Source organism: Osmerus eperlanus, chromosome 3 (genome assembly GCF_963692335.1).
Source record: "Osmerus eperlanus chromosome 3, fOsmEpe2.1, whole genome shotgun sequence".
NCBI lineage: Eukaryota > Metazoa > Chordata > Actinopteri > Osmeriformes > Osmeridae > Osmerus > Osmerus eperlanus.
The window spans coordinates 23,091,284-23,116,488 of NC_085020.1; the positions used below are offsets into that span (position 1 = coordinate 23,091,284).

General features: G+C 43.1%; 3 protein-coding genes across 24 annotated transcripts in view; all 3 read left to right on the forward strand.

The window, feature by feature from the left end:
• LOC134017883 (RNA-binding motif, single-stranded-interacting protein 1) overlaps nt 1-6,217 on the forward strand; it is a 32,071-nt gene extending 25,854 nt beyond the window's left edge. For 4 of the 6 annotated variants that reach the window (XM_062457996.1, XM_062457998.1, XM_062457997.1 and 1 more), the window contains 9 exons: nt 603-682; nt 1,623-1,738; nt 2,580-2,629; nt 2,721-2,808; nt 3,147-3,197; nt 4,284-4,394; nt 4,685-4,765; nt 4,932-5,010; nt 5,255-6,217. In XM_062457996.1, the coding sequence (XP_062313980.1) occupies nt 603-682; nt 1,623-1,738; nt 2,580-2,629; nt 2,721-2,808; nt 3,147-3,197; nt 4,284-4,394; nt 4,685-4,765; nt 4,932-5,003 (649 nt within the window). In that variant the 3' untranslated portion in view covers nt 5,004-5,010; nt 5,255-6,217. The remainder of the gene's footprint in view (nt 1-602; nt 683-1,622; nt 1,739-2,579; nt 2,630-2,720; nt 2,809-3,146; nt 3,198-4,283; nt 4,395-4,684; nt 4,766-4,931; nt 5,011-5,254) is intronic. The other 2 variants (XM_062457999.1, XM_062458002.1) reach the window with 1 other exon arrangement.
• A 4,372-nt stretch (nt 6,218-10,589) lies between these two features.
• Nucleotides 10,590-13,940, forward strand: cd302 (CD302 molecule). Its single transcript, XM_062458005.1, has 6 exons — nt 10,590-10,797; nt 11,386-11,511; nt 11,651-11,761; nt 12,261-12,440; nt 12,545-12,568; nt 12,666-13,940. The coding sequence occupies exons 1-6, from the start codon at nt 10,716-10,718 to the stop codon at nt 12,866-12,868; spliced, it is 726 nt and encodes a 241-aa protein (XP_062313989.1). The 5' UTR covers nt 10,590-10,715; the 3' UTR covers nt 12,869-13,940.
• A 4,654-nt stretch (nt 13,941-18,594) lies between these two features.
• LOC134017876 (bromodomain adjacent to zinc finger domain protein 2B) overlaps nt 18,595-25,205 on the forward strand; it is a 65,949-nt gene continuing 59,338 nt past the window's right edge. For 11 of the 17 annotated variants that reach the window (XM_062457967.1, XM_062457979.1, XM_062457971.1 and 8 more), the window contains exon 1: nt 18,596-18,855. The gene's annotated coding sequence lies outside the window, so the exon portion shown is untranslated. Of the gene's footprint in view, nt 18,856-25,205 lie in introns of all 17 variants that reach the window. The other 6 variants (XM_062457984.1, XM_062457981.1, XM_062457982.1 and 3 more) reach the window with 2 other exon arrangements.

Below are 25,205 nucleotides of genomic sequence, written 5' to 3' on the forward strand. Positions count from 1 at the left end.
AACCGTCTATTTGAGTGAAGGGCTAATAATAATAATAATGATAATTCTACCGGTTAATCTCTAGATTTAATTCAGTGTATCTCTGAGGCAGTGAGGGAATGCTATCTGGCTGTTGATAACAGGGGATTATGAAGAGTTAATGTATTGAAGTGTCTTCTGAAGAACAGTTTCATAATGATGGGTCTGGTGTAATTATAGTGTTCCATGGGGCTCCTTCCGTCATGCTTGCATAACGAGACACTTGACTGGAGAACCTGAAAGAGAGAGGCCTGGCCTTCAATTCATAAAGCAGCCTTATCTCTGCATGAATAGGAATGTGTGTGAGGTGTGTGTGAGGTGTGTATGGGTGTGTGTGTGAAAGGTGTGTGTGGTCAAGTCTCTACATGCAGCTTCTCTGTGAAGGCAGATAAACTATTAACCTTAAATGCACTTTAGCAAACTGCTAACCGACGTACATGAAAGTTCCATAATATTGATTTGTCAAGGAAAGCCCCAGTTCTCCTGCTCACCTCAGGCATAAAATGTTTAATTCCTGGAAACCATGTGATGCCTGAGCATAATACGTCCGGGAATCGATTAAATGTGTCTCCGATGTGTTTCAGGATGGAGTCGCCGGAGAAATGTGATGCAGTTATCTCTCACTTCAACGGCAAGTTTATTAAGACGCCACCGGGAGTCCCTGGTAAGAAAGCGACGTGTCAATTACTCTCCCTGTTTGAGATAAAAACACACGCTCTCATGCATGAGCTCTGAAAATAGACCCATGGAGAGAGAGACAGAGAGAGAGAGACAGAGAGAGACAGAGAGAGAGAGACAGAGAGAGACAGAGAGAGAGAGAGAGACAGAGAGAGAGAGAGAGAGAGAGAGAGAGAGAGTAAATGGTGTTGGGTAGAAAAGAAAGAATGTACATCCTAGTGTTGAGAAAATCATGACCCTGTAGCGTCTTTGCCTTTCAGAGTGAATAGCTGTACATAACATGTTGAGTGTTGGGTGATTGGGCTGCAGTCATCAGTCTTCTGGTGTCCCTGTGTGTCTGAGCAGGGATCAGGCCTAGACAGCCAGCTCTCCCACGGACCACCAGAGCTGTCTTGTGAGGACATCTTCCTCCCTCTATCTCTACCTCTCTCTACCTCTCTCTACCTCTCTCTCCCTCTCTCTGTCTCTCTCTCTCTTTCTTTCCCATTCTAAGCTTTTTAATTGGATTATTAGACTGAAATAGTCTCGGTTGGCCATACCACCTTTAGGAAAGGCCAAGGATTACAGCTCCACAGCTGCCAAATGAGATGTCTGTGTTCCCAGGCTGACAGTGCTGGTCTCTCCCAGGCCAGGCCGGTGTGGGGTGGGGTGGGGTGGGGGAGGGGTGGGGAGGGGTGGGGAGGGGTGGGGAGGGGTGGGGAGGGGAGTGACAGGACAGTAAGCAGGGCTGACAGCACTATGCATAGATAGTGTTAGAGAAGATCCTCTCTCTCACACACACTCTGCCTCTCTCTCACTCCTTTTAACTCCCCCCCTCCCCCCCCTCTCTCTCTCTTTCTCCGCCCTCTCTCTCTCTCCCCCTCTCTCTCTTTCTCCCCCCTCTCTCTCTTTCTCCCCCCTCTTTCTCTTCCTCCCTCTCCCTCCAGCGCCCCCCGAGCCCCTACTGTGTAAGTTTGCTGATGGCGGGCAGAAAAAGAGGCTAAGCCAGAATAAATTTGTGCAGAACGGCCGTCCCTGGGTGAGAGATGGAGACGCCAGACTGGTGAGTCTCTCCGCTCTCTGACAGCATGCGGATGAGGGTGGCTGGGCTTGGGTCTGACTCAGTTGGAATGGGAGAGACTTGTGAATCGATACAGACTTTTATCATCCATCTATAAAAACCAAAAAGCATTTTGCAAAGCCACCACAACAGCCATTGATAACAGAGATCAGTGGAGCGCTTGACCTGGCCCACTAGCTGATGTGTACTGTAGCGTTTAGCATCCCCAGGCTCGAGTCAGTGGTGCGCTAGCTACTAATGTGTGTGTGTTGGTGCGCAAGCTGCTATTGTGTGTGTGTTGGTGCGCGAGCTGCTATTGTGTGTCTGTGTGTGTGTGTGTGTGTTCGTTACTCTGCTAGCTGCATTTGTGTGTGCGTGTCTGTGTATGCGCTAGCTGCAATTGTGTGTGTGTGATGGTAGCGCTAGCTGCTATTGGGTGTGTGTGTATGTGTGTGTGTTTGTGTGCTAGCTGCTATTGTGTGTGTGTGTGTGTGTGTGTGTTAGTGCGCTAGCTAATAATGTGTGTGTGTGTGTTGGTGCGCTAGCTGCTAATGTGTGTGTGTTTTGGTGCGCTAGCTGCTAATGTGTGTGTGTTTTGGTGTTCTAGCTGCTAATGTGTGTGTGTGTTAGTACGCTAGCTGCTAATGTGTGTGTGTGTGTGTGTGTTAGTGCGCTAGCTGCTAATGTATGTGTGCATGTGTGTGTGTGTTAGTGCGCTAGCTGCTAATGTGTGTGTGCGTGTGTGTTAGTGCGCTAGCTGCTAAAGTGTGTGTGTGTGGAGGCACCCCAGGCTGTGGGTCAGTGGGCCTCATCTCACATGTGTCCTGCTGTGTTGCCCCCTCAGGCTGGGATGACCCTCACATACGACCCCACCACAGCCACCATGCAGAACGGGTGAGCCATGACACACTCCAGGACACTTCCTGTTTCCTGTCCGCACGCTGTAGGGAGGACTCTTTGTAATCTGCTCTCCCTCCCTACGCAGGTTCTACCCATCTCCTTATAGTATTGCCAACAGGATGATGGCTCAGTCCTCTATGTCTCCCTACCTCTCCCCTGTCTCCACCTACCAGGTGAGCACTAAATGGATTTGAATGGATGTACTCACCAAAAATATACTTTTTTTGTTTACTCTTGATAAGTGAAATAACTTGTGAACAAACGTGTATGAGCCAAGTACATTTCATAGTGGTCATAATAAATTAATGATCTAATCAATTCTCCATGATAAATGCGTATTTATAATTTTTGCACACATAAGCACATTTCTAAATAATAGCATTGGGACCTGAACAGTGTGTTTTCTAGGGTTTGCCCCAGGTTACCAGGTTACCAGGTTACCAGTACTGTGAAGCGGAGTGCCTGTGTGTGTGTGTGTGTGTGTTGACAGCGTGTGTTTGTGATGTTCCAGGTACAGAACCCTTCCTGGGTGACACACCAACCCTACATCATGCAGCACCCAGTGAGTCACCAACTCGTCTGCATGTCTCTCTGTCATTCTCTCTCTCCCTCTGTCTCTCTCTCTCTCTCTCTCTCTCTCTCTCTCTCTCTCTCTCTCTCTCTCTCTCTCTCTCTCTCTCTCTCTGTCATTCTCTGTCTCTCTCTGTCTCTCTCTCTCTCTCTCTCTCTCTGTCATTCTCTGTCTCTCTCTGTCTCTCTCTCTTTCTTCATATGTCTTTCTCTCTCTCTGTGTCTCTCTCTCTGTCATTCGCTCTTTTTGCTCTTTTAATGTCTCTCTCTCTCTTTCTGATATTCTCTCTCTTTCTGTCTCTCTTTCATTCGCTCTCTTACTCCTTCTCTCCCTCTTTCTCGCTCTCTCTCTCTATTTTGTCTGCCCATATTCCAGTGAAGTGCACAGCTCAGGATAAAGCTGTTCCCTTCTCTCTGTGGCAGAGAGAGGAAGGGACACCAGTGTAGTCAGACGTACAGTGTGACAGGGTCTGGTGGGATTAAGGGTTGCTATGGTGTTGAAAGGAGGGTTTGGAGCAGGAACTCTTGCTCTCCGGGATGAAGATCACCATGGCGATGTGGTGAAGCCTCAAGCCCCTGCTGTTTGATGATTCCAACAGATGGTTTTGAGCAAGTGGGGTTCTTCAGGACATTCAATTAGCCTGTTTGATAAGGAAGCTCTTTCAAATACTCCCAAGTGCCCCGGGCATGTTCCAGAGCAGCAGAATGGATTGTCAGGGTCTGGTGAAACCCTGGCCTGTCTTCAGTGTGCTACGGATATGAAGTCTGATACACTGAGCCCAGTTGATCTCTCTCTCTCTCCCCCTGTAACCCAACACAGGACTAGTCCTCATGATACGCAGCTCAGGAAGGGAGGCTTTTCTCAGGGTGTTATTCTAGGTCCAAACCCTTTCCTCCCGTCTGGTCTAGATAAGACAGAGGCTCAACAGGAAACCTGGTCCTCTTTCTCTCTTTCACTTCTTGTTGTTTTTATATCTGCTGATTCTAGACCCTTTGTTTGTTCAGGAGAAAGAAAATACTGTCTTGACTGTCTCTCTGTCTTCTGCCTCGGTCTTACCCTCTCTCACTCTTGTCCCAGGGAGCGGTGATATCGCCCTCTATGGACCATGCTATGTCACTGCAGCCCACGTCCATGATGAGCCCTCTCACCCAGCAGATGGGCCACTTGTCCCTGGGAAGTGCAGGAGCGGTGAGTGCAATAAGGGGGAGGGGGGCATCACCACTCATAATGTAACACGTCAGTAGAGCTTGATATACTTTACAGGAGTGAATATCAGGTTGGATAATCTTAAGTTATTGTTCAAAATGTGTCAATTCCACACGAACGATTTCATATCATTAAAAAATGAAAGAACATATGGATAATCGGCCATTTAAAACCCTGGGTCAAAGACTAGTATGTATGTTACTGGGAGATATCATCAGTCCTTGTACTAAATATGGATATGTAATGATTGAGTTCTGTCATTTGTTGTACAGTTTATGGCCGCTAATACACCTATGCAAGGAGCGTATATTCCCCAGTATGCACACCTGCAGACTACGACTCTTCCAGTGGAGGTTAGTGGCTGACACGTGCTCTCTAGAACGCCTGCTCACTTACTGAATGTAACTTGACTTTCTTTGTAAACAAAAGCTTTGGTTACGAGAAGCTAGACATGACTTGGTGACATCAGTATTAGATGGCTCTGTGTGGAGAGCCTGACTCTGACCTGTCCTCCTCCAGGAACATGGGGGGCAGCAGCCTGGGGATTCATCTGGAGATCAACCCCAGTACGCCTACCAGCAGGCCAAGTAACACAGAGGTGGGTCTGCTGCTGCTGCACAACAGGCCTCATCTTCTACTTTCTGATGCACTATTCACAGAATACGTTGCTTTGGATAAAAGCGTCTGCTAAACAAATGATATGTAATGTAACATGTAGTGCAATGTTTGACTACATTTTCACTATCAAGAACTTCATTACTAGATGATATGTGTGGCATGCTGACGTATACTGTGTCCTTATTAACAGTGTGTTACATGTACCCTCTGTTTGGCGGTTTCAGGTGTGAGTTGAGCAGAGGATTGGGACAACAGCTAAAACAATCATGTCTTTCTTGGATGGGTCAAACATGAAGGAATTATCACCATTTTGCAGGTTCTGCAATGATTTCCTTATGTTTGTGATGAGAATAAGTTAGACTATTTTTGGTATAAGTTCCATGAGGTGCAAACAAATGATTAATTACATCTAATGATGCGAATGATTAGAAGAAAAAAAAAGAAAAAAAGGTTTTATTTTGATAAGGAAAAACTAAACGTTTATTTTTTACCAATGATTGTCACATGGATGCAAGAACCTAGTGGATCGTGTGACTCCCTGTTTTAACTGCATGATAGTAAAGATGTCTTTTGTTCATATTTTCATGATTTTAATTTAGTTTTCTCTTATTTTGTATTGAAATAGTTTTTATCTGAAGATTTATTAGTGAGACATCTTGAAAATTATGTTTTGTGCTTGCTGTGTGCGTGTTGCTATGGTGAAGTGTTCAGTGTTTTTTCTTGTAAAGTGATTTATCTTAGTGGTCTGCTCTAGATTGATCTTGCTGTCTTATACAATTTGCCTTAACAATTTCCGTACAGTAGCTGTACAGGCAACCTCCAAGGCTGGCCATGCGCTAGAAAGGGAGAGCTATTGCCTTGTAAATCAGCTAAATAGGGCTTTCTATTGGATATAGCAAATTAAATCTGCTGTGTTATGTGTTTTTGCTTTTTCCCCTCAGAAAGAAAATCTGAGTCCGAGTAGAAAATTTAGAAAAGAAAAAAAATTTTTTGAGTGAAATGATCTCCTGATTCTGATAGGTTTGAAGAGGATGTAATGTTTCTATCACCAGAAGATAATACATGTCTCTCTGGTTGGTTGAATGTGGTAGAAATTATGCTGAATGATTGCATTTTAAATCTTGCCTTTTTTGATTACTTGGTGTTGTAGATTAGACATGGGTGAGGAACATTGGAGGTGGGGAATATTGGAGGTGGGGTTGGGGGTGTTGGAGGGGGGAGGGGGGGTTGTTGTTTTTGTATTGTCTTTGGGGACATTGTTGTTGCTCTGTCAGTTTGACATGATGTGTCTTTTTCACTTTTCAGTTGAAATGCAAACAGGCGAACATGGATTTATGATTGTGCAAAACTATCAAAGCCTTCCATTAAGACATAGGAAAACGTTCTATGGAGTTTGAGTTGGGAGGAAAAACACAGAGATTGATATGTAGATTATATTGCACCTAGCTCTTTCATAGGAAACAAACAAGCTTGGCACTTTCAATCATAGTTTACCTCACCAAAGACTGTGAGCTAGTATGTAAAAGCAAATAGCGTCATTTTTCTTTCTACCCCTGATGTAACTGACTCTTCTTCCAGACTAGATCTCAGTTTGGAGAATGTGCCTTTTTTTGTACATTTGCATTCAGTTGTTGTAGGTTTTATTCAAGTATGGACACAGACGAACAAGAAGGAAGACTTGGATATAACAAGTGCCACACATGGATTTAATCGCTGTTGGAAAAATGCAATGTAAAGAAATATGAACCAGAAAGGAATACAGTTTTAAAACTATCAAATTACAAAAACACAGTAATGATCAGTTTTACATGGTGCAACGGAGAATGTTATTGCTAAGTAATATTATTTAGGATCACAGTAGATTAAGTTTGTCTTCCAGAAAGCCTGTGTTTAGACCTGGTGGTCGGACTGACCAGTTATCTACCTCGAAGTGTTCCTTCTCCTCTGTAAGGCCGGGTGAGCAGGTCCAGCCGGTCTTCCCAGACCAAACACCACGCTCAGGAGCTGGCCTCATACAGCTGTTTCCTTTCAGGTGGTTTTTAAATACTTTTTTTTCCGGACATCATTTTTTTTAAGAGGTTTTATTCAAATCAGTATGGGGACAATTGTGCGTTGAGCGTGTTTTGAGTTGTATTCAGACATTCAGTTTCATAGTTTCAAAAGATGAACTGCTGCTTTCATCACAAGCGATTCCAGAGGCTGATGGAGGTGTTGAAAAGAGAGGGAACACGATAGCAGAGCTGAGAGTGCTGGTATTCACTGGATCTGTGCTCCTAAAACAACCAAGTCCAGACAGACCTGCAGCATTTCCCCTGTGGTTGGCCTGCGTTTCCAGAGTACAGGTCGGTGGGGCCTGTACTTGAGATGTGTGTGAGGGCTGGCTGACACAGAGAAGTTATACTGTTGAGTGCTTGTGAGGGTCATGCTGCTAGTAGCGTCTGAACCGCATGCCACACTACGTCTGGCTAGGGATGGAAAGGTGCATCGAAGGGAGACATGCTCATTAATTAACCATCGTGTTGAACAGTCATTAAGTTATATGAAAAGTAATAATTTATGAAGAGAGAAGTTTTGTACAGATCGTTTGAAGAAATAAAAGATTTTCATAGAGATATCTATATGAGAGTTAATTTTTTATTTTGTTTTACATGTGCCACACATTTGCCAGTGGTAACTTGTATGTCCAGTTTAAGGAAACCTTCTGTATTTTCGTTTTGTAGTGTTTGTTAAAGCCAAAAATATGTTTTTTCGGTAGATTGTTACCTAAGCTTTATTTCTGTTCATTTTCTTTGATTATTTTTTTTTTGAATAAAAACTTCCATTGGAACTATTTAGTGTGATGTTCTGTTTGTCAAGTTGCCATGCATGTGAATATTCACACAGTTAAAAAAAACATTACTGTGTGAACACAGAAGATGAAAGTAAGGTGTCACATTTAAAGGAGCATTTGAGGGAATTCACTCTCCTTCAAATGACTTGTCTTATTACCATTTACATGTTGACTTACAGTAAAACCAATGAAAACCATTTGTTTTTATATGCAAGTATAGTGAATAAACAATGCTGATCTTGATTTTTGAAAAGTTTGTAAAGGCCTATGGTGTTATAGTCGTAATTCCAGCATGTTTTACTAACTGATATAAATTAAATAAAATGGCTTTTGTTTGTAATGTGTCATTACGAGAGCTAGGTTTTGTAAACTCCCCTTGGTGATGGTGTTGACCTATGTATTTAGGGAGCAATTGCACCTGAAAGCATTTTTATTCAATATGAAGGGGTGGAATCAGGGATGGTTTCCATTCATTGTGGCTTCTATCAGACACATATGATACTTGTAACCTTACCCTTCACAGATAAGGCGCTCGCAGGAAACAATTTCACAGTCCCTATCAGTGGAGCTGAGGGAGAGGGATATTTTCATGGAGTCAAACATACTCAAATGGCTTCAGGAAATGATTTGAGAGTGAGAGGGTACGTGAGAGAAAGAGAGAGGAAATAGGACAGTATGTCTCTATATCTCCATAACAGCCCAGAGCGTACCAAGGCTACAAGGATTTTCATCCAGGCCATTTCCGGGGACCAGATGAGAATTCCAGTAATGTGTCAACACAGTGACAGTGACCTTGGTCCCCAGAGGTCTGAGGTTCACACTGTTCTGTCATTCGCTGAGAATTGATGTGACTTGTTGTCTGGTGTGATGGAGGAGGGACCTTATTTGTCTCTGTTAGCTGTCCCCATCCCTGTCATCTACTGTACATGTTTAGGACGAGCATGGAGCAGGGAACGTGGAGCCCTCAACAGCACCCGGGGAGGACCCAGGAAGGGGGAGAAATTCAACACTTTACTGAATTGTTGTCAGGTTCTCTTCTCTGCCCATCACTCAAATGGACTTGCACTTTAAACCCCTGCCATACTAGTGAATTGATTTAGCAATTTCATTATTAAATGTGTCCATGTGTGCAACAAAGGACGTAACACTAAATCAACACATTTACCATATGGGTGCTGAAACAGTGGTGGCCATTTCTTGTCTGTCCTCAGAGTGGCGGAGCTGGGCTTGCTGTCTCTGAGCCCTTCTGCTGTGCTGGCCCGACATTGTGAGCTGTATGGTACAACACTCCCACAGATCAGCGAGAGGGGTCATTCACTCCACCTCCTGGTCACAGTGTTAGCATGCCTGTCCCAGCCTGGGGGAGAGGGGGTGTGAGGGGGACCGGAGAGGGGTATAAGAGGGGGGGGCGAAGAGGACCGTGGCCAGGCTGCAGAATGGCAGATGGGACTGGCGGTGTCCTGCTGGGTGTGCTGCCACCCCACAGGAAGCCGAGGGCTCCAGACGAGCAGCGACTCAGACTGCAGCTGTTTGAGGCACGGCCACCTGCGTCTGGCTGCCACCCTCTTCATCACACTGCACTACGGAGCCACGCTCTTCATCACCCTGCTCTACGGAGCCACCCTCGTCATCACACTGCTCTATGGAGCCATCCTCTTCATCACACTGCTCTATGGAGCCACGCCCTTCATCACACTGCTCTACGGAGCCACGCCCTTCATCAAACCGCTCCACGGATCCACCCTCTTCATCACACTGCTCCACGGATCCACCCTCTTCATCACACTGCTCTACGGAGCCACGCTCTTCATCAAACCGCTCTACGGAGCCACGCTAGAGCAGAGCGCCCACAGTGTGGACCGCTATACATACATCTACTACCAACACTCACAACTACCACTGCTGATTAGAGTTTTAATCTTTATCTATGAGACACATTGTGTCTTTATGAAAAAAAGCTGCAGGCTGGGTTTCCTGTTCATGTTCGATAGAAAATGTAATTTTTTTATTTTAATTTTGTCTGAAGTTGTGGCTTCCATATATCCCACTGAGCTGCTTGTCCTTCCAGATCCCACTGGATCTGTTCCCACATCTCCCTGTGTAACGCCTTGAACAGTCCTCAGGCACAACAGATAAAGCCCAAGGATGCTCAAAGTAAAAAGCCATCTTTAGTGTTGTCCATTTAGACTCAGTGCCTCAGGACAAGGCGTGCCTTGTGTTGACATTGGTTAGTGTCCAATGCAATTCAATGTTTAGTGAGTAGAAATAGTTCACTCCTCTCTGTGTGGCAGAAATTGTCACATTCTTTACATAAATGTATTATTTTTTTAAACAATAGTCCATAGCTTGCCTAGTTAAGCAAAATGCACGTACACCGCCATCTAGAGGACGATTCTACGATTAAGATGGTTTCATAGGTCTGCATAGAATTTATAGTAATTCGAGTAAATAAATATTTCAAGGTATCGTTTGAAAAGAAACAAATTCTGTCCACAACATCAGTGATGCCATCACATTAAATTAATTAATGAAGGTTGTCAACATCTCAAATCAGCTTTCTCGGTGTAACTGTATAATAAAGTTGTTCTCTTCCAATTCGGACATTTATAAAATACCATTTATTGTGGGCAAACTGATGACAAGATTTCAGATGTTAATAATTTCGAACTTCCATGGTGTACTTCGCTCCAACCATACGGGGTCACTCAAGTACATTCAGGGGTGTTTGAGGAAGCGTGGGCCTACGTCCTTCACTAAACTGGTGTGTTTTTTTCTCGCGTTGAGTGCTGAAGTCCTGCACAAACTCTCCGCGAACATTCTGTTGACTTTAGAGCCATGATTTTTGAGTCGTAAACATGAAGTTACTAAGGACATACAGGCGTTCCTCTTTATATGTCGTTATCTTTATAGCTTACTTTCAATCGGCTCTAGGCGGTGGTGAGTGAAAACTGTAAACGTACATTAAACAATATGATAACTAAATATGTGCACTAGAAGCAGTTTCGACCTGTACTTTGGTTTCATTTTGAAACGCTTGTGTCTCTAGACTTCAAATCTCAACTAGACTCTTTCTCTGTTAGTTTATTGAGTGTAATGTAGCTTACGTGTGCCCAAACTTTGACATTTGGCATTGTATCATTTTAATGAAGGAAAAAAAAACTATTTTTTTAGACAAATTATTTTTTTAGTTTGTTTATGATTATGTTCTAATTGTGTGATCGTCCCTTGACATGTCTCTCGATAGGCTATCTATCGTGATTATTATTTATTATTAGAAACAACTCGTGATATGGATTAGTCTCGACATCACGAGTTTTCTCAAATGGAATGTGAGATGAGCGTTTGAAATGAATAGGATCAAAAGTAGGACGCCAGACTATTTATTTCTATGGTTCTTCTAAGAACGTGATAAAAACTTTATAGACATCTATGCTGTGATGAAGTGAAACAGCTATGGTAATAAGTACTAACCCAATGGACAGTGCTTTTCTAGAGCTGTAAGTTAACTATAGTTCCCTTCCACAGATTGTCCTGCAGATGGACGCACTTGGGTGCCTTTCGGACAAAGATGCTACCATTTCGTCCACGGAGAAGAAGACACAATTAAGAGCTATACACGTGAAGATGCGAAATCCAAATGCATCGGATATGGTATGCTACTAATTTATATCTCTCCTGACGCTAATCGTGCTGCTATGATTTAATCTGATCCACAGTAGGCTAAGCTCTTAATGTTTATTTCTTTGTTTGTTTTCAAACCCATCAACATGTCATCATCTTTACTTTGTAGAACTAGTGACCATTCAGAGTGCCGAAGAGAATGACTTTGTCATCAGCTACAGCAAAAAGGTGTGGAAGGAGAGCACCAACATGTGGCTGGGCATGTACTACGACACTGACAGTAAGTGGGGCACTCCACTGGAATATTGCATAGTGGGGAAGAAATACATTGTGTACAATAATCTTGAATCACATGGTGTCAATAGTAGAATATACTAACAGGAAGGGATATTAAACAATATGAAAATCACTTTTATTATGGTGGATGAGTGATTATGGTGGTCTGGTCTGGTGTCCAGTGTGTCCTGGTGTGCATATAAAGACAACTTAGGCTATATCATAAGACTGTTTGATTCCTTTTAGCAGGATGTCCTGTTTTCACACAGGTCTGTCTTCAGGAAGCTAACTAAGGACACTGGGATACACACCCTGACATTCTTGTCTTTTTGTGGTGTTGTTCTGGAGAAACAGATATTCTTATTGCGCTGGGTATTGTAACTGTTATTAGTTCACTTCTAGTCGTTGATGATGCTGGTGCTTGTACTGTATGCACTTGAACTCTTCTCTGTGGATAATAGCATCTGCTTAATGAATAACTGTAAAAGTCTTTGTCTTGTGAGTCGAACAGATGAGATGGTCGGATGAGACTGCTGTGAGCTATAATAACTGGGAGGACGGGGACTCTTCCGACCTCAGTCCCCCGGACATCTGCGTGGCGCTCCATGCCAACACGGGGAAGTGGGAGAACGTCAGCTGTGTTGACGACGTGGAGAACGGGGTTGTCTGCGAGAGTGTCGAGAGTAAGGTCCACTTCCCCGCCAGTGCATGTACCATATGTATGATTGCTAATCACGATTTGTGTTGTTCAATTGTTGCATTCAGTTTCTTTTTTTCACCCTCTCAGAGTCAGCAGAGGAAGGCAAATCAAGTAAGTTCAACAGTTCAGTCGCTGTTTGTTTTCCATTGTTTCACTCATTAGAGAGATGAGTGGTGACCTTCCTTGCTTTGTGTCTCCCCCCTCTCAGAACCCAGCCCCCTCCTCTCCGCCCTGGTCATTGTGAGTGTGGTTCTCATCATGGGGGTCTCAGCCACTATTTGGTTCCTGCACCAGAAACACCACATGGGCACCGCGGTCCTCACCTCGTTTGAGTACCACACTCCCTTTACGGCCCCCGCCCCTGACGAGGCCTGCCTGGTGGAGGCGGAGGAGGTGGAGGACATGCCCTAGTGCCTGCTAACGGACCTTTCTTCTGGCTGGTGTCAAATCATACACTATCAAGAAGACATGTTTTGATTGGTTGGCACACAGTAGGTCAATGATCTAACCAATCCCATTGCACTATGTTCTGTTTGAACGGGCTGCATGGGGTTTGGCCCTGTCTGCATTACAAAAGCTTTATTCTTCCACTTAAGAATATTTGCAAATACAGAGTGGTTAGATAGAATTAATTGTACAGTATTTGAAATTATATTCCTTAAGAGATGCAGTTTGCTGACCACTGCTTTGCCTTGTTTTTAAGTTCACCGGTTCTTCACAAGTAGCCTCTGTCATGAGAATGGGTCAAATGTGTTTTCCTGATGTATACTCAAGGTTGTTTGCGGAACGCTGGTAACATTTCTCAGTAGAATTGTAAGAGTCACTGTGGTTAATCATCAAAAGCTCATGAGCCTTTGTTCAGGTCTCTCGTTGTTTCCTGGCTGCCTGTGCATGGAGTGAGTGCAGAGTCTCCTGTGCTCTCTGTCCTGCCTACTGCTGTTGAGATACACTATCACACATCTCTCGAGCTAGATTGCCTTTGTTGAGGTATTATGGAACATTATCGCCCTGTCGCCTTGGGTCAGGGTTTTCAGCCTGATACAGATAAGAGAGAAATGTAATTGATCACAGCAATTGAATGTAAAGGAGGATAATCTGTTGTCCATCTGTGAAGCTGTCAAGGCTTGTAAGGAGACAGATTCAAACAGAAGTTCCAGAGGGTTTGTCTGTGAGAGAATGGCTGTAACCCTGTGGTCATCCTTGTATTTATAGTGTGTGATAAATTATGATGGTTGGCTGGCCTTATGCAGGGCATTACCAAACGATGCCAATACTATTCTTAATCAAATAACACAAACACGCCTTTAGAAATGTGAAACAATAACCTAACTTTTGGAGTGGGTCTTGGAATAAGCTCCTTAATTAGTGACTTAAAGCGTTTTGCTCTTCGTTATACAATCACTGCTGCATCTCTCTTGAGACAAGCCGCTGTTTGTTTGTTTTGAATAATAAAGTACTTTTGACCGCCCCCTGTGAGGCGAGAGACTTTGTTATTCCATTCAGTATTGATCTGGGTCAGGAGTTGCAACAGAGACTACCAACCCTGTGTGACCCAGAAGCCAATGACTGTACTTCCCATGCTGCAGTGCACAGCAAATATCTGCCCTCTGACCTCCCAGGGGTCACATCGGCATTCTTTTCTGTGATGGTTACAGATAATTATAACTAATTATACATCTGTGTGTATCTATAATGGAGTAGAAGGAGATGAATTGGGACACCAAATTAAGGACAGTCTAATTACTCCTTGAGGGATAGATAAATCACTGTCATCCGAGAAGTGTCACATCCTCCCAGCGGTTTCCGGCTGCTCACCTGCTCTCTTATCAGTGTGTCCAGGAGTGTCCTAGACCCAGAGTCTGTAGTGGGGATGTCCACTGCTGTGAGTGACCCCAGCAGGAGGAGTTGACTCTGTGGAGGGATAATCTTGAACAAGCCACAAGGGAACAGCTGGGTTGTTCTCTCCTGTTAGCAGACGAGTATTTCACTTCTTTTTATTTCTCCCTGATGTCCATAAAAGTAGCTTATCAAGGGCTGTGCCCCCCCACAAACGTTTTACATCTGCTTTATCATTGTACAAATATTGATGATTTATTTGTTTTGTAAATTTGTTACTTTAGGTTTCCAATCCTGTGATTAAGGACTTTGACCACTAGGCGGGACAGTGAATCACTTTTTTTATCCAAATCTCATTCACATATTTTCCGTACAAACAGACAGAATGGGATTCCATATGTTCTTGTCTCATGCTGTTTACATTCTTATACATTCAAAATATGTAAATAGTATTATTCTTGTGTGCCGAGATTGGACGGATTACAATTGTACTCCTTCGCAGTCTTACAACTGTTGCCTGATTGTCTGTAAATCTAAATGCTACGGAAGACAGTGTTAGACAGACTGCATCCAGTGCTGACTGGTGCTTCAGGGAAGTTCCATGAGCATATTCCAGTAGTTACCTAAATCCCAACCAATCTGTGACCCCAAGACAGAGAAGTGATGAGGTCAGGTGAAAGTGACACACAAGACAGGAAAACCTGAAGAGAGGTTGTGTTGGGATTTGACTTCATGGTTCAAAGAGGATTTATAAAGAAGTAGCTTTGAGCATACAGATGCATGAAAAACAGAACTTAATGTAAAAAAAGTAAACCCCTCCTGTATGCATTCAAATCATGTGTTGTTGAATGTAACAACAAATGAATATATAACCTAATTGACCCTACTCTATAACCCTATCTATGTATCCTGTAGGTGTGAGTTGATTGATCAGTTGATCTAACTACCAGCTCGCTGTTCCTTTTATGGCATAGGCTTGCGTAACACGACAACAATACAAACCAGAAATGAACCTTGTTCAGACAGAGCTTAGCAATCAGCCTCTGTCTGGGATTCAGCACATGTAATCACAGAGGAATGCTTTGTGACATATCTACTGGTCTAGCCCAACCACACCAGTATTTTCCCAGGACCCAAGAGTCTGTCTTCTTCTGCCACTCTGAGCAAAGCAGCCATGAATATGCAACAAAGCATAATTTATTAGATAGGAGTACAATGGCAGCTTGCTGTGAATGCAGTTGTGTGTGAATAGGACATTGAATGAAGCATTTAGAATGGTTCTGAGAAGGGTTTTAAAAAGTCCCCATGTTGTCCCGAGAACCCAGACTTAACCTGATTCCTGGTTGAACAGTCAGAGGGCAAACACCCTCTGGATGGGATTTTATATGTGTATAAACCAAAACCATTAAAATGACTGTCATCTGTAGCTGTCCTCTTGGATGCAAATGATACCAAAATGTCTACTTTTAGATTGGACCTCTTATCTGCAAACACTTAATGAAAAAGAAAATGATCATATTCACATAATTGTATGAGCCGTGGACTCATACAGAAATAATAAAACAGACTGAAAATCCAATAAATGTTCATGTCCAAGATAGTGCAAGGCAAGGCTTTCTGGAATGGAGGTTTGTTCTTATGTGCATAGGTGATTATCATAATTAATTCTAGTGCTAATGTGGGCTAAAAAAAAGCCACGTTTGAGGTTTTTGAAAATGATGGGACCTGCTTACATTATAATTACCCTTGTCTGGCAGAGCCCTTTTGTTTTAGCAGATAGATCCCTGCTTTTGTGTTTCATCATGTTTTCTTCTCCCTCTGCTTCTCCTTAATATCCTCTTTCTGCTTCACGCGGAGATGGATTGCTTAAGGAGAGCATGCATTACGGAAGGGCTGTCGCCATTATGATTATGGCTGTAATGGCCTATTTTTAATCAAATAACACTGAAGGCATTTCTTCCACGGGGCTGCTGACCTGAAATCACTAATTAAAACGGACAGTGGTACGCATGAATAAGATATGACACAGAGTGGCAGTTGGCATGGAAAGGGACCTCACTGCTTTTAGCAAAACATCAGGTTATCAAGTCTGCATAACTGAAGCAATGTTTCAATGATTGCTTTTTGTTTGTGTTGACTATATCAACAAACAATTTGTAGTTGAAAAGTTCAGGGTATTTGTTTCATTTACAGGCAAAATACAGTTAATAAAAACTGAGCAAACTGAAGGATTACACTAAACCCAGTTTGGCATTCAGTGCATTATCTAACTAAGCAATGCCGTCATCCGAACCATTATTTTTTCTCTGTTTTTCCGCCTTCCAAATCCAGGTGTCCTTTCAAACTTGTGGTCTCATTAGATATCGACTCTCTCTCTTCTTCATTATTCTCTTTTCATCCCCGCTTCCTTTTCAGGCGTAGAGGCCCGTAGTCAGAAGTGTGTAGCATCTGTTTCTCATGTTCTGGAAGGCTCATGTTTCCCCCCCATTCACTGTCCTGGAACATGCTCCAATTAACAGAAGAAAAACAAAAGCCACTATTTAGATAGTTTTTCACTCAATGTACTGTTTTGTTATGAACATAATTTGTAGGTAGCACTGGCCTTGTGATATCAGACATATCCATTAAAACAATTTCAATGAAAATGCATGGGTTTCAAAAGATGTGTTTTTGTCTTGAGAAGGCGGGGCGAGGTGGGGTGTTGGTTTAGCACCAGAGGGCTGAAAGGTGATATCAAGGTAAGAAATTATTGTAGTACATCTGCATTCACAATGCTGTTTTGTTACAATAGGAGGCTATTCACTTTGCGCTCTTAGTAAAATGTGTTTTCTGTGTTGATGGCATTAGATTTGGGGAAAGAAAGTCTGCTATTACTGTACTATAAAAACCCTAAAATTGATAATGCATAAAAATGTGAGATGCTTTCATCCTGTTTTTAGCTTAGAGACATGTATGTCATTTAAAATGAAATGTGTGGTGCTGGAAGCCTCCTGTTAATGGAATTAGGTTGTTGTCCTGAGATGATTAAAAACTGTATTCTTTGAATGTGTCAGGCAAACAAAATCAATAATGGCAAGCCCAGCACTAGTGCCTTATGGGTATCCTGGGGTTGCATTGGACTGATAGAAAAATAATAATTAAAGAAAAATCACTACATTAATTTGTTTTCCATCAGTCTCCTGAGAGATCATCTTTGCGGTGTCTTTTGGTGTCTCATTATACTTTATAATCAAGGCTCTTTAAAAATCCCTGGAACAGACTGTTTTCCCTTCCCCCAGTGTGCTGCTTGCATTGCAGTCATTCCACTTTCCACTTATTATGTTACAAATGACCGAGGTAAGGCTGACATTTTCTCTGCATGCGAAAGGCCTGGTCAGAGAAAGCTCTTTTAATGATGCAGCCCTGAGCTTTTTCATCATTCACTATCCCTAATGAAGATTCTTCAATACAATTAAAAATCCCAACATCCCACTGCCAGAGTGACAAAATAATCAAATAATTTTCCCTCTCCAGCCATGTCTATTAAGACAGGCAAATCTGTTTCCCAGTTAACACAGCCCCTCTGAATGCAATGTCTGAATTGACTCAAAGGAAAGATCAATGAACACATGAGATGGCAACAAGCAAATAAACCTGTTTTAAATTCCAAATGCTGATGAAGGATTTTCACCCACATCTTTAATTCAACAGTGGTTTTGTTTCTTAATTACCTTTAGCTCTGGTACAATTATCTTATTGTAGAAAGGCCACCGTTTTTCAGAAAGTCTGTTAATGAATTATATTTTCAGACAAGTTCCAGCAAATTGCTCTTTCGTTGTTTGTTATTGAATGTAATTATATGCTACAACTGTCTTAACCCAAAACAGGTCACAAGGTTGCAATTCAGCCTGTTGCTAATTGTTTGCTCAAAGAAAGACAAAAAAATTACACAGCGGCAGTCTTTGCCCAACTGCAGTCTGTTCAAATTATAGTCTCTTCAAATTGCGATAAAGAAAAGTTCTTAGGTTTTTGGATGACAGCAAATTATTGAATTGTGACTCAATCAAACGCCGTGGCAGACTTATGGCTATATTGAGAGCGTAGAAGCGTCTTTCGAAATTTTTTAAAGAAACAGGATAAAAGAGAGACGTATTTCAGTTGTTTATTATTAGGCTACTCCAAAAAAAAATAGACAGTCTAAAAGCGTTCATATATGCCCGATCATCAGAGGGATAGAGTCAATTTCTTACGTTATATCCTTCCTTATCGCACATGTCCCACATTAATTTTCTTTCTTGCTGCATTCATTTCTGTAACAGAATTGTTGGGCAGACAAAAGTTTGCAGCGTTGAAGCTTTGAGCTGACGTCACTTTTGTTCCTTGAAGTGATGCTGAACAAGCCTTGAGAAGAGTCTGTTGGATCCACACACTCACACACACATTCACCCAGACTCAATTACTGCCCAATTCTCTTCTATCATCTCCTGCCACCGTCCTCAAACAACGCGAAATCGTAAAAGGAATTAATTTTGGGCTCTTTTGAAAACGAACTATAGGAGGATTCTTCTAGCGCGGACACTAAGGTAAGTTATCGTAGTGTGCTTGTGAAGTTAGCTTATGTTATGATTCATAACGTTCAGTTTTTGTCATGTCGCTAGCTAAGCTAGGCTAGCTACGGAGATTCCACGGCTGGTTGGCAGTTCGTTGCAAAAACAGCCAGATAGCCAGAGCTAGCTGGTAACACAGACAAACAGGATCTGCTACACTGTCTATACACTTGCCAGATATTGTAGTCAGTGAGTTGTAGTTGTTGATACAAAGTTGTCACTTAAAAGTAACATTGAATTGTAGCTAGCTAAATGTATAGTTTGTCCAATTAAAGTTGCAACTGTATTATCTAGCTGATAACTAAGTTAGATTCCGGGTGGAAACTTAATGATGTGATATGGTGTCTGCTTTTTCACTTTTCTTGACATTATCAGCTAGCAATCTAGAAGTCAGTTAGTGACTGTCCGGGATCTTGGCTTTGTGTAGCTAACAAGCAATACTAAACAGTGTAGCCACACTAGTCTCTTGCGCATTAACTGCAGTTGGTTAACATTTTGTTTTTAAACGTTCCAATGAACTAGGCTGTTATAGTCGCCAGTAGACAGAAATAGGCCTACACAGAAACAAAAACATTGAGAAAGGATGGGTAAAACCCTATTTGTATGTAGCGCTTTATGCTTGGCAGAAATGTTCAACATCGTGTCATGTGTCATGGGCAGAGATACCTATCGACGGGGTTGTGAAGTGTCAAACAAAACTATGCTGCTTAGCAAATACATGCAATTGAATCGCCTATTATCAACGTATTTATTATTATAAGTTGTTTGTGGTTTTAGTTAATTCATTTGACAACATTATTCACGTTAAGAAGGACGTTGGAGGGGAAACCAGTGGCAAGCGGTGCAGTCCGCTGCGTGGGTCCGAAGCTCCGTTCAATCTTATCTATTGTGTTGCTTCCCTAAAGCGCAGCTGCTGTCTGGCTGAGTTGAAATGTATCCCTTTGTGTATAATACAATATATCCTCCATTTCTCTGCCCTCTAAACACGCTACTCGCCATTTTGGACAGTTTTAATTCTGGATAGCCCATCTTCATACAGACAAAAAGTTTCGCTAGAAATGAAAGTGGAGAAGATGACGTAATTTGAAGTTGCTTCAACATAATAGTTATGGCAGAGGCATTTATTCACTTATTTCTATTTGGATCAATTTTATGAATTCTGAAAATGTATCATGATCCTGAGTGCATGAGAACAAGTGGTGTCTGAGTGCGTCCGTGTGTGTTGGGGGGGGGGGGGGGGGCAGGAGATACACACACACACACACACACACACACACACACACACACACAAAGGGTGTGTAGTAGGTCTACACTACACTGTTATCTCACTGTTCTATCACTGTTCTATCAAATACTGGCTTACTCTTGATGCCTGTTTCACCAGAATTTGGTTAAGCTTATGATTTCTCCAAAACTGCCTGCACATTCGGGATTCATTTTTTAAATAGCCCACTAAAATGTTAAAGGAGGCTGTTTTCCATGTGCTATAAAATGCTATGTAATGCCAGACCTCAGATTTCTTTGTTTGGATTTTACAGCAAAGGTAAAATGTAAGGAGCAGATGTGAAGTCAAACATCCTGATGTGCAGCCCTCTCTTAAGGGACTGCCTTCCACCTCTCCTATGCATCAGCCTGACATCTGCTTCGTTTTGTGAAATGCTCTGGGAAACCATTTGGTGGCAATGAAGTGAACACGCACCTCTCTCTCTCTTTCTGTTTTTGTTTTCTCGGTTTCCCTCTGTCTCTTACACAGAAGCTATCCTTCAGTGATCTAATGATTAATGAAGGAGGAATGATTTAGGAAGTACAGCTAATATTCTCTCCTAGACAACATGGTGATCAGAGACACAACAGCAACAATTTGCATCGTGTATTTTCTTTCTTGTTTTCTAGATCGGATTAAGAACTGACATGTTTGTTGTGACCATTGATTTGTGTCACAACTTGAATTATTTGGCAGTGCTTTGTTATTGCGTGTGCAGGATTGTAAATTGATTTTACTTATTAAATAGTTAATTGATAGTAATTAACTATTGCACGTAGTTTAAGTAAAAAGGCAATAAAACATACTTTCCCTTAAGGTCCGTCATTTAGCCTGAATGACTTCAACTGCCAAGGAAGCCAGATAAATCAGATTACAGCCTTGATGTGTTATGCATGCATTCAGTCCTGCCAATGAATCAGCCAATAAATAGATACCTGCTAGAAGGTCACTGAATTTACCTCATATTTATTCAGACCTCATGTCCTTGGAAAGTGTTGCATAGCAAGGAAACTAAATGGTGTTGCGACAAATCACAGCCCGCTGATGGAAGTTCTGAAATCTCATTGTGGCATTTGAATGCTTGGAATATTGCAGGCCATTGTTCTTCAAGGCTGGGGAATCTCACAAGTAAACCGAAGGTCGCTAAATTGCTTGAAACAGCACTTTCTAAATGTTAGCATCCCCTGTGGTGTGATTTAGTTGGTTTTCACCGCAATCATTCTCAGAGCTTCGTCCACTTAAACACTTTTCACACCACCTAAAGATGACACGGGTAAAACACGGACCTAAAGATGACACAGGTAAAACACGGACCTAAAGATGACACGGGTAAAACACGGACCTAAAGATGACACGGTTAAAACACGGACCTAAAGATGACACGGGTAAAACACGGACCTAAAGATGACACGGGTAAAACCCGTGTGAGACGTTGGCCTGTAGAGGTTCATCTGTGTTCACTGAGCCCATGTAGACAGGCCGGTCAAGAGGTCTCCACATCGCTTGAACCACCACACCACATTTATGTAACTTATCAGTCATCATTCGCAGAATAATTGTTACACAATGTGTAAAGAAGCATGTGGAAAAGGGCCACACAATTAAGGAGCATTTCAATTCACTCTGTTAGTGATGTCAAACACAAATACTTTGTGTGCCAAACAGCTCTTGCTTTGACGGTGACAACATTGTACAGGTTCAAAGATAGACTGGTAAAACTCTGCTTCTTGGTTTATAAAGCAGTTTGAGTTAGGTATTTTTTGCGTCGCCTAACATGCCCCAGGTGATTATAATGTGTGACCAGGGACAAAACGTGAGTGATCTTCTAACATAGTGAGACATTCAGTAACTCAATTTAATAGCAACTAGAAATGACTACCCTCAGCTTGGCTAATTCTAACAAAAATTCTCTGAGCGTTGTTGAAGACATCTTACTGTTGATTCTGCCTCAGGACGTTTGTGAAAGGAGTGGATGATGTGTGTGTTGTTTACAGTGTGCAGCTAGGATTAGGCTATTCTTACCTTTTGTGCTTTTTGTTAGAGACGATGGTTTCTTTGAATCAGGTCAGACCTCTAGTCTACAGAGGCCTATCTAGTGTGCTACAGTCTTGGAGACGGCCCTCTTCTGCTTTCGGCTGTCTTTAACCGCAGCAGCTCTGATTGGGATGTGAAAGGGCTCATCGTGTCGGAGGTTTCTCTATTTAAAAGCCTTAACTAGACCCAGCAGTAATTGTGTCTGCTGTCCTGATGGCGGACTGGCAATAATTGTGTGTTGGCTGTGTTGTTGGCTGTGTTGTTGGCTGTGTTGTTGGCTGTGTTGTTGGCTGTGTGTTGGCTGTGTGTTGGCTGTGTTGTTGGCTGTGCTGTTGGCTGTGTTGTTGGCTGTGTTGTTGGCTGTGTGTTGGCTGTGTTGTTGGCTGTGTTGTTGGCTGTGTTGTTGGCTGTGTGTTGGCTGTGTTGTTGGCTGTGTTGTTGGCTGTGTTGTTGGCTGTGCTGTTGGCTGTGTTGTTGGCTGTGTGTTGGCTGTGTTGTTGGCTGTGTTGTTGGCTGTGCTGTTGGCTGTGTGTTGGCTGTGTTGTTGGCTGTGTTGTTGGCTGTGTTGTTGGCTGTGTGTTGGCTGTGTTGTTGGCTGTGTTGTTGGCTGTGTTGTTGGCTGTGTTGTTGGCTGTGCTGTTGGCTGTGTTGTTGGCTGTGTGTTGGCTGTGTTGTTGGCTGTGTGTTGGCTGCGTTGTTGGCTGTGTGTTGGCTGTGTTGTTGGCTGTGTTGTTGGCTGTGTGTTGGCTGTGTTGTTGGCTGTGTGTTGGCTGTGTTGTTGGCTGTGTTGTTGGCTGTGTGTTGGCTGTGCTGTTGGCTGTGTGTTGGCTGTGTGTTGGCTGTGTTGTTGGCTGTGTTGTTGGCTGTGTGTTGGCTGTGTTGTTGGCTGTGTGTTGGCTGTGTTGTTGGCTGTGTTGTTGGCTGTGTGTTGGCTGTGTTGTTGGCTGTGTGTTGGCTGTGTTGTTGGCTGTGTTGTTGGCTGTGTTGTTGGCTGTGTGTTGGCTGTGTGTTGGCTGTGTTGTTGGCTGTGTTGTTGGCTGTGTTGTTGGCTGTGTGTTGGCTGTGTGTTGGCTGTGTGTTGGCTGTGTGTTGGCTGTGTGTTGGCTGTGTTGTTGGCTGTGTGTTGGCTGTGTGTTGGCTGTGTGTTGGCTGTGTTGTTGGCTGTGTGTTGGCTGTGTGTTGGCTGTGTGTTGGCTGTGTGTTGGCTGTGTTGTTGGCTGTGTGTTGGCTGTGTGTTGGCTGTGTGTTGGCTGTGTGTTGGCTGTGTGTTGGCTGTGTGTTGGCTGTGTGTTGGCTGTGTGTTGGCTGTGTGTTGGCTGTGTTGTTGGCTGTGCTGTTGGCTGTGTTGTTGGCTGTGTTGTTGGCTGTGTTGTTGGCTGTGTGTTGGCTGTGTTGTTGGCTGTGTTGTTGGCTGTGTTGTTGGCTGTGTGTTGGCTGTGTGTTGGCTGTGTTGTTGGCTCCCCAAATGTTCCCCGTCCCTCCCTTTCCTTCCTCTTTTCCAGAAGCTTGCACTCATTAATCAAAGACTGGGGGCTCCTGCTGAGGGCTGAGAGGTTCATCACATTGGCAGCCGGTTCACTGTAAAGAACAGCACCCAGGCTCTTAACACATGGACATAAATAAATCTAAGGTCTTTGTATGCAAACCCTGGAGGTTAATACTGTATAATTCAATGTCCTCTCTTTGTTTTTATGATTGATGTTTTTAAACATTTAAGGCTTGACGCAAGTCCTTTTTGTAGGTCAGGGTTGACAACTTTCTGATAGGGTGAGCTGGGGCAGAGGTATTAGAGAGGTGGTTTATTAGGAATATGTCAGGGAGATTACTTTTCTTTGCCCCCCCACTCCTCCCTCCGCTCATCTCCCCCCTGGTCTATTTTCTCTCCTCCTGAAGATGGTTGTCATAATGCTTTAGTAGAAGCAGGAATGCTTCAGTGATTGAAGTCGCCCTGCTGTGTTAATGGGGCCGATGTTTTGAAATGCCAATAGTTTGGCCCATTTGTTCGTCTGCTCACCGGTATTTGCGTCCTTGGCTGGAATTGCTCGTTCTACAAGTTGAAACCTCTGAGATTTTCGGAGTGGAGACTGAGATTCTGTGAATTGACTCCATATTCATAATTCAGGAGCAGCTGGTTGGAGAAGGAGCGCAAGATGTTCAGTGGCTATTAGAAATGCACACACACACACACACCAGGATTGAACCTGGGCAGATCCCTGTGCTAGCAGCACGCGGCGACCACTGTTTCCAGCGTTTAGTATTCACAGAACACTCTGTGAAATGATAAGCATAGAGAGAGAGAGAGAGAGAGAGAGAGAGAGAGAGAGAGAATCCGTTCTTAAAGAATGTGTGGGTCAGCACAGGCCTGAGTGCTGGGCTGCTTGCATGGCCCTCAGACAGGGGGGGGGAGGTGCTCACAGGACCTTGTAGGATCACAGGACCTCGCCACTTCACATGATTGTATTGAAGACAGATGAGCATCCTCTCAACCTTTTAAGAAAGCTTCTCAGACGTTTTTTCAGCCTAGGGTGTTAAAGGTAAGCAGTGACACACACACACACACACACACTGTCACATGCGATGGTCTATGCTACGACTGGAAGGAAACACTGATTACTGTAAGCAGACTGTTTTTTTTTATTGGATTATATCACAGAGCACTGGACTGTTTTAGCTGAGTGTTTTAAAAATATCCCCAGTTTGGAAGAAGTGGATTATCAGGAGTAATCTGCCACAGCACAGAGGTGCTTCAGCACAACATGAAAACAGGCCCGCAGTAGGATTAAAATGGAGTCCTTATTCCTCTGCATTCACACATCATGGCTCATATTGTTCATCTGGCCCAAGTCATGTCAAGCTGCCAACTGCATTTGGTGGACTAGACCCACCAACTGACATTGTGCTAGCTAGCCTAGATCTTCCAAATGGTACTAGGCCTAAAGTGGATGATAAAGTTCTATGGAAATATTCACGTTATGGGTATCTCTTGACACACATAATGTCCCTCCGCTGGTCTCAAAGCCAACAGTGC

Excerpts from the sequence above, each read along its gene's own strand:
- cd302 (XM_062458005.1), top strand. The coding sequence starts at position 10,716 with ATGAAGTTACTAAGGACATACAGGCGTTCCTCTTTATATGTCGTTATC. Across the intron at positions 11,762-12,260 it reads CATGTACTACGACACTGACA|TCGAACAGATGAGATGGTCG; the intron begins GTAAGTGGGGCA and ends TTGTCTTGTGAG. Across the intron at positions 12,569-12,665 it reads AGCAGAGGAAGGCAAATCAA|AACCCAGCCCCCTCCTCTCC; the intron begins GTAAGTTCAACA and ends CCCCCCTCTCAG.